The sequence below is a fragment of the Muntiacus reevesi genome, chromosome 6, assembly GCF_963930625.1.
Source record: "Muntiacus reevesi chromosome 6, mMunRee1.1, whole genome shotgun sequence".
NCBI lineage: Eukaryota > Metazoa > Chordata > Mammalia > Artiodactyla > Cervidae > Muntiacus > Muntiacus reevesi.
In genome coordinates, this window is record NC_089254.1 from 93,769,417 (window position 1) to 93,777,111 (window position 7,695).

At 55.1% G+C, this 7,695-nt stretch overlaps 1 protein-coding gene across 2 annotated transcripts; it reads right to left on the reverse strand.

The window, feature by feature from the left end:
- Positions 1-186: 186 nt before the first annotated feature.
- Positions 187-5,881, reverse strand: CYREN (cell cycle regulator of NHEJ). Of its 2 annotated transcripts, none has more exons than XM_065939016.1 (4): positions 5,057-5,881; positions 3,428-3,687; positions 2,196-2,271; positions 187-1,017 (listed from the first exon to the last, which is right to left on the reverse strand). In XM_065939016.1, exons 2-4 carry the CDS (start codon positions 3,556-3,558, stop codon positions 766-768), a joined length of 459 nt encoding a protein of 152 aa, XP_065795088.1. In that variant the 5' UTR covers positions 3,559-3,687; positions 5,057-5,881; the 3' UTR covers positions 187-765. The 2 variants fall into 2 exon arrangements, with proteins under 2 accessions (XP_065795088.1, XP_065795089.1); XM_065939017.1 differs by lacking the exon at positions 5,057-5,881 and adding an exon at positions 4,819-5,047.
- Between the last annotated feature and the right edge of the window lie 1,814 nt (positions 5,882-7,695).

The window sequence follows — 7,695 nt, forward strand, 5'->3', positions numbered from 1 at the left end:
CACCGCTCACACACGGGGGCGCTTTGAGTATCCTTCAGCATCTGTTACACTGACAATCTGTACATCACGTGACCGGCTCACCCCTGTGCAGAGCCACACTCAATAGAGGCAGAAACACGGACTCCAGTGTGATGTCTTGCCGTTACTGTCTCTTTGGGGCTCCTATCCCACTCTTACTTTCTAACTGCCCAGGGACCAAGACCGAGGCCGAGAAGGGTGGCAGCCCAGGGGAGGAGGGCTGGCTGGTGGGTGGGGAGGCCTCCCAATCTGTACATGGGACCGCAGGCAGGCTCTCAGCGGGCAGCCCAGCCCTGGGGGAAGGTGTCTAGTTCAGGGTTGGACCAACAAGGGCTCAGTGACTGACTGACACGTGACGGAAGAGATTTTAAAAATAGGCTTCCTCCTTGGGTGGCCAAACCATAGGAATTTCAGTGTACTTAGCAGCCATACTTGTTTTTCCTTGAAAATTATTAAGTTGACTCTCCAGTTCCAGTAAGTTTGACCCCCATGATCTCATTTCCCTGGAACCAGGTACCTGAGTAAGACAATGTCGAGCTCCCAGGCCCCTGAGCAGGAGAGCAGAGAGCAGGAATTCTGGAAGGAGCTCATTTTGATTGCTCACCTCCCGCCGTGAACCCACCCAGCCCAGGGAGGCTCAACGCTGGGGGTAGAAGCTGTCACAGTCTGACAGGCAGTGCCCAGGCTGAGAGGGGAAACCCAGCTTCCTTCAGCCACTCTGAGCAGAAAGTCCTGGAACTTTGTCCCTTAGCTGAAAAAGATCTCCCTGACGTATTTTAGCTCGTCCTGGTCTTCCTCGAGGCTTCTGCTGCAGGCCGCGTCAGAAGCCGCGGGCCCTGGGGCAGGCCCGTCAGTCCCACAGTCCTCCTCCTCACTGTCCTTGCTTCGGCTCCAGGGGGGACTTGGGGATGGTGGCGCTGGGCTGGCCGGGGAGCGCTCTGGCTTATCAGCGCCTGCCAGAGGTGGCGGCTCCAACGGCTTTTCCTGTTTTCGGTCCTCCTGAGCAGAAGAAATGGCAGGCAAAACAGATGGGTTTTACTTCCCTAACGTGCATGGACACAGAACGTACCCAGTAGCATCTGTAAAGCCAGCGCTGGGGGGCCGGGCCCCCCACCCCTCTCCCGACTCCGCCCCTCCCCGCCCTCCTTCTCAGGCGCTGCAGAAATCGGGACCAGCAGGGCGAGCCGGGCAGGGGCCTGAGGAACAGCAGCGCAGGGAAGACAGGTGGACCCAACGGACGTGGACGGGCAGGCTGGCAGAACGAAAGGAGCACAGGATGCGAACCCTGAGTGTGGGCCTCACTCACTGGGACTAGCAAGAGTATCGACCGGCAGCTTATTGCAAGCATTAAATGGGACAGGAATATACAAAAGGCCCCGAGCAACTCTCAGGGACTACACCACTCGAAGGGGGGACAGCCGTTAGCCGCTTCTGGAAGCCAGGGCTTTAGGGGCGAGGTGCTAAGGGCGGCGCTCAGAAGTCACCTCGCCCGATGGAGGCCCTCAGAGAACAAGCAGTCCACGACTCCTGTCCCCTCCACCCACCACCAGCAGAGAGTCACCCGGACAGCGAGGGCCACCCTCCCTCACACGGCCACGGCCTCCCAGGTCTCCAGCCCCAAGGGCCCGGCGGGAGCACCCCTCCCCTGGAGCGGGCTGCAGATGAGCGGGCTCCCAGCTGCCAACAGGCAGGGCGCCTCTTTTATCAGCACGAACCAGGGCCTGGTCTAGTTTCTGCCCGCCAGGAGTCTCTGGTCATCAGAGAAGACACAGCTGGGCTTCCCTAGTGGGTGAGTGGTGAGAAGTCCGCCGGCCAATGCAGGAGACATGGGTTCAATCCCTGTCTGGGAAGACCCCACAAGCCTCGGGGCAACTCAGCCCATGTGTCACGACTACTGAAGCCTGTGTGACCCAGGGCCCACACGCTACAGTCCCTGGGCCCAGGACCCACAACTACTGAACCTGTGCTCTGCCAACTACAGAAGCCCATGCGCCCTAGAGCCCGTGCTCCACAACAAGAGACACCACCGCAATGAGAAGCTTTCTCACTGTAACCAGAGAGGAGCCCCCGATCCCATGACTAGAGAAAAAGACGGAGCAGCAGCGGGGACCGAGCACGGCCCCCCAAAATACAAATGTAAACAAAATTAAAAAAATAGAAGACACAGTTGACTCTACCTCAATGAGGATCCCCAGGGCAACGTCGACGATTTCGGCTTCATTCATGCAGTACACGGTCCTCACGGCAGGAAATCTGAGAGAAAAGCATGAAGTTAGAGACAGGCACGAATCACCAGGAGGAAAGAATGAGACCCAGAGTGGCATCTCGGGGCCTGTCTGCCAGGGCTGAGAGCAGTGGCCTCTCCAGGGCACTGCCGTGGCTTCTGCATCCTTGGAACCAGTGACTGGCACAGGGGCTTCTTGGGGCAACCGTGGGGGCTTCCCACCGTCCACCAACTCTGCTAAGAAATAGGGTGAGACGGCCGGCTCCTGAGAGAGACACAAACGTGCGCGCACAAGAAGGTCAAACAGACCAAGACATGTCTGGATGCCACCCCTCACCCCCATGCGTGCATACAATAAAGGAGGGCTTTTCCTGGTGGCTCAGTGGTAAAGAAACCCCTCCCAGTGCAGGAGACCTGGGTTCAATCCCTGGGTCAGGAAGATTCCCCTGGAGGAAGGCATGGTAACCCACTCCAGTATTCTCGCCTGGAGAATCCCTATGGACAGAGGGGCCTGGCAGGCTACAGTCCACGGGTTCGCAATGAGTCAGACACAACAGAGCGACTAATACACCACAGCAAAGATCAGAAAGCAAGGCTGGTCACTGAAGAAAACTTAGAAGGGCAAGAGTCAGAGAGGGACAGTGAGCGCCTGAGACTACGGCCCGGAGAGGACAGGGGTACCCCCTCCCTGGCAGCTTGGAGACCCCCATCAATATCACCATTTAACCAACCTCCCCCCCGCCCCCCACAGCCTCTGATTTCCGGCCGACCCAGCAACCTGCGGCTCGTCTGCCTGTCCCTGAAAATGTATCTGCAGGAAAATGGGATCACCTGGTCCACCTACCCCCTCATTGGATGGTCACAATTTCTTCAACAAATGAAGATACTGGCAGTTTGGACAACTGGTGTCTGACAGCTTGGCTGATGTGTGTTTAACTCAAGAGCTGGAGCTGCTATCTGGGAGCTGACCCATACGGGCCTGAAGGTGGAGATTCACCAACAGAGGCAGAAGCCAGTGCCAGCCTGCCAGGACACAGCCACCTGCAGCCTGCGCACCCCCTGAGAGTGGATGAGATGTCTATGGACTGAAACACCCCCCCAACGCTGGACGACTGGGGCCCAGCAACGGTGAGGGCTTCAATCCCGCCCCGTCCTAATCCCCCGGGAGGACAGAAGCTGCCCCACCTGGCTGCAGCCGCTGTGACCGTGGCTAGTCTCTTGGGGGTCTTCACCTGCGCCGCCCTCTTTTCAGACACCTGGGCTGTCATCCATGTGGGCAGCACCCTCTTTTTATTCTCAGACTTTAAGGCTTCCATCTCTTTAGTCTCTCATGAAGAAGAACCAGGGTCCAAGCTTAGTGACTTCAGGACAGCAAATCCCACTCTCTCATCACACACCAGGAACTGTAGGTCCGTTTGTCGTCAACAGGAGTCCAGCTTTAATTCCTACAAAGAACAAAGTCCAGTGAATTCTAATATATAAGAACATTCCCAGGCATCAGTCACAGTGACTGGTTAGGGCAGGCCAGAGGTGAGCAGGGCCAAGGAGACTCAGATGGGTCATTCACAGGGCATGAAGAGGCAGGTGTGGGGTGGGCAGGCAATGGGGGTCAGGGCGAAGCAGCCCTCCACTCAGGGCCCAGGGCCCCCACCAGCAGTGGGGCCCCAGGCTCCCAGGAGCCTCTGCACTGAGCCCCTCAACACAGGAGGAAGGAAGGTGCCCCTCCCCCTCTCCACAGGAGATGCTCACTGTCCCCAGGGTGTCCAGACTACCCTACCCTTAAAACATCTCTCAATGCTCTCTCCCTGCCCTCCTCCCATCACAGATTTCTTCTTCCCTCTATCTGGGAGTGGTTGTAAGAAACCCCAAGGCCATTTTGATTCACAGTGAGGTTTCACTGGCCAACACCCACTCCCTTAAATCCAAAGATACTTCTGACCAGTCAGATTTCAGCCAGCAGTGGGGGTCGGGGGTGGGGGTCAGAGATCACTGTGCCTGGATGTGCAGAATCCAGAAGCCAGGGCTTTGGGGGTCAGGGGCCGGTTCTCATCTAACCCACCCCCACTGGATTCCCGCCCTGCCCCTCCTCCTCAAACTCAACCCCGACTCTCTGACTCAAACGGTGCAGATCTCTACCCTCCACTGAGCAGTTAACCCTGAAAACAGCTCAGCGCGCGCGTTCTGTGAAAATTCAAGAGGTGGTAATAGTCATTCCCACATCTAAGGCTGTTGTTTAGTCGCTCATTGTGGTCCGACTCTTCGAGACCCCATGGACTACAGCAGCCAGGCTCCCTGTCCATTACCACCTCCCGGAGTTTGCTCAAACCCATGTCATTGAGTTACTCATGCCATCCAACCATCTCATCCTCTGTGGCCCCTTCTCCCGCCCTCAATCTTTGCCGCATCTAACGAGCACCGCTAACCGCCCCGCACAAGCAGAGCTGCGGTGCTCCGTGTATATCCTGATTTGACCATGAGATGGATATTCTGAAGCCCATTTTACAGACGAAGAACTGACATTTAGCAATTCGCACAAAGTCACAAAAAAGTTTGAAACGGCCGGTCAGGACTCGCACCTGGGCCCTCCAGGCCCTGGCCCTGGGCCCCGCCGGCCGGGGGGCGGGTGAGGGCCTGGGGCGGTCCCGCGGGCGCAGCGACCCGCCGGGCGCCTCCAGTTCTCGGCCTTCCCGCTCTCGGGGACCCCGCGCCGCTCCGGACGCGACGAGAGCGGGGCCAGCCCGCTAGAGGAGGGCGAGGGGGGACGCGCGACCCAGCCGCCCGCGTTCCCGGTACTCCTCAGGCCGGGCTTCCTACCTCTGGGCCCGCGCCCCCTCCCTGGCTTCCTGGGAGGGCCCGGGAGGCGGATCCGGACGGCGGTCTGGAGCGGGGAGCCCCGCCGGCCGGGCCACGTCCCCACGCGCACCGCGGCCCGCCCCGCGCTCCCCTACGTTCCCGCGCTTCCGGCTCCCGGCCGCCCGCCGGCGTGGAGGACCCGGCGCGCCCCCTGCCGGCGGGCCGCGTGGTCTGCGCCCTCCGCGGCGGGGCAGGACTCGCCCGCTGAGGCCGAGGGGGGACACTCAGGCCTCGGCTGACCCGGGTCCTGACCAACGCTCTCCTTGGCCAAATTCAGGTGGGATCTGAACTCTTCTCAACGAGGCCCTGCCTTTTGGACTTACGCGTGCGTCTCCACATTGTCCGTTTTTACTGAGAATACTGCTAATACTGGATTAGCCGGAGCCCGCCCACCCTCCACACCTGATTCTCACCCGCCGCCATGCCACCCCCCCAGGTCATGTCTGATTACCCGGCCCCTCCCAGCAATAATCTCATTAGGCCGACGTAGCCAGAAGCCCACTTCACCCTGCTGTTTCCTCTTAGTAATTATCCATCCCTGACCCCCACCCAGCCACTTCCTTTGTACTGGGAGTTGAGTTCAACCTCTCCCCTATAGCAAAACCCTACCTAATACACCCTCTAATAGTTTCCTTACTGTTCTTTAACCAGGGTCGTGAATAATTTTAACAGTATTTTTTTTCACGGTTCCCAAACGTGGCTCCATTTGAGGCTTGCTGGCTAAGTTCAGTAGCTCAGTTGTGTCCGACTCTTTATGACCCATGGGCTGCAGCACACCAGGCCTCCTTGTCCATCACCAACTCCCGGAGTCTACTCAAACTCATGTCCATTGAGTCGGTGATGCCATCCAACCATCTCATCCTCTGTCGACCCCTTCTCCTCCTGCCTTCAATCTTTCCCAGCATCAGGGTCTTTTCCAATGAGTCAGCTCTTCACATCAGATGGCCAAAGAATTGGAGTTTCAGCTTCAGCATCAGTCCTTTCAATGAACACCCAGGACTGATTTCCTTTAGGATTGACTGGTTGGATCTCCTTGCTGTCCAAGGGACTCTCAAGAGTCTTCTCCAGCACCACAGTTCAAAAGCATCAATTCAGCACTCAGCTTTCTTTATAGTCCAACTCTCACATCCATACATGACTACTGAAAAGCCATAGCTTGGACTAGGCTGACCTTTGTTGGCAAAGTCATGTCTCTTCTTTTTAATATGCTGTCTAGGTTTGCCATAGCTTTTCTTCCAAGGAGAAAATGTTTTTTAATTTCATGGCTGCAGTAACAATCTGCAGTGATTTTGGAGCCCTCAAAAAATAAAGTCTGTCATGGTTTCCATTGTTTCCCCATCTATTTGCCATGAAGTGATGGGACCAGATGCCATGATCTTACTTTTCTGAATGTTGAGTTTTAAGTCAACCTTTTCACTCTCCTCTTTCACTTTCATCAGGAGGCTCTTTAGTTTTTAGCTTTCTGTCATAAGGGTGGTGTCATCTGTGTATCTGAGGTTATTGATATTTCTCCTGGCAATCTTGATTCCAGCTTGTGCTTCATCCAGCCCAGCATTCCATATGATATACTCTGCAGTTAAGTTAAATAAACAGGGTGACAGTATACAGCCTTGACGTACTCATTCCCCAATTTGGAACCAGTCTGTTGTTCCACATCTAGTTCTAACTATTGCTTTTTGACCTGCATATATATTTCCCAGGAGGCAGGTCAGGTGGTCTGGTATTCCCATCTCTTTTAAGAATTTTCCACAGTTTGTTGTGATCTACACAAAGGGTTTGGCATAATCAATAAAGCAGATGTTTTTCTGGAACTGCCTTGCTTTCTCAATGGTCCAGCAGATGTTGGCAATTTGATCTCTGGTTCCTCTGCCTTTTCTAAATCCAGCTTGAACATCTGGAAGTTCTCGGTTCATGTACTGTTGAAGCCTGGCTTGGGGAATTTTGAGCATTACTTTGCTAGCGTGTTAGATGAGTGCAGTTGTGTGGTAGTTTGAACATTCTTTGGCATTGCCTTTCTTTGGGATTAGAGTGAAAACTGATCTTTTTCAGTCCTGTGGCTTGCTGGTTGGACTTTGTTAAAGTGGCAATTCCCAGGCCCCTTCTTCCAACCAGAAATTAAGGAGAGGGGGAAGGGGGAGCTTCATTTTGGAAAGCTCTGATGGGGAAGGGCAGAAGGGGAAGAGGAGAAGTCCCAGAGAAACCAAGTTCAAGGCTCCCTGCTGGAGGCATGCACCCCTAGGTAGGGGGAGTGGTGGCAAGGTGAGTCCCTTGGGTGCAGGAAGAGAAATTAAAAACATCGTTTACATGTGTTATCTAGAAAGTAGGAGTTACTAATAATTAATACTCAAATTGGCGACTGAGGTATTCCCTCTGAGAACAGGGCTGCTCTACAAAGTTGCCCAGTTGTCCTCACTCTGCTTTCAACTTGATGCCGAGTGCTGCAATTCACACGTGGAGTTAGCATCTCATTTTACATAAAATCATACAGCTTGAAATAGCTTCAAAAAGGCAGGCAAAAAAAAGACCCCAAGTGGCAGACATGACTAAAATCACAGACATTTGTGTTTTTGAGGCAAAAGGATGATAAGAACCATCGACCC

Excerpts from the sequence above, each read along its gene's own strand:
- CYREN (XM_065939016.1), bottom strand. The coding sequence starts at position 3,558 with ATGGAAGCCTTAAAGTCTGAGAATAAAAAGAGGGTGCTGCCCACATGG. Across the intron at positions 2,272-3,427 it reads GTCACAGCGGCTGCAGCCAG|ATTTCCTGCCGTGAGGACCG; the intron begins GTGGGGCAGCTT and ends CTTTTCTCTCAG. Across the intron at positions 1,018-2,195 it reads CCCTGGGGATCCTCATTGAG|GAGGACCGAAAACAGGAAAA; the intron begins GTAGAGTCAACT and ends TCTTCTGCTCAG.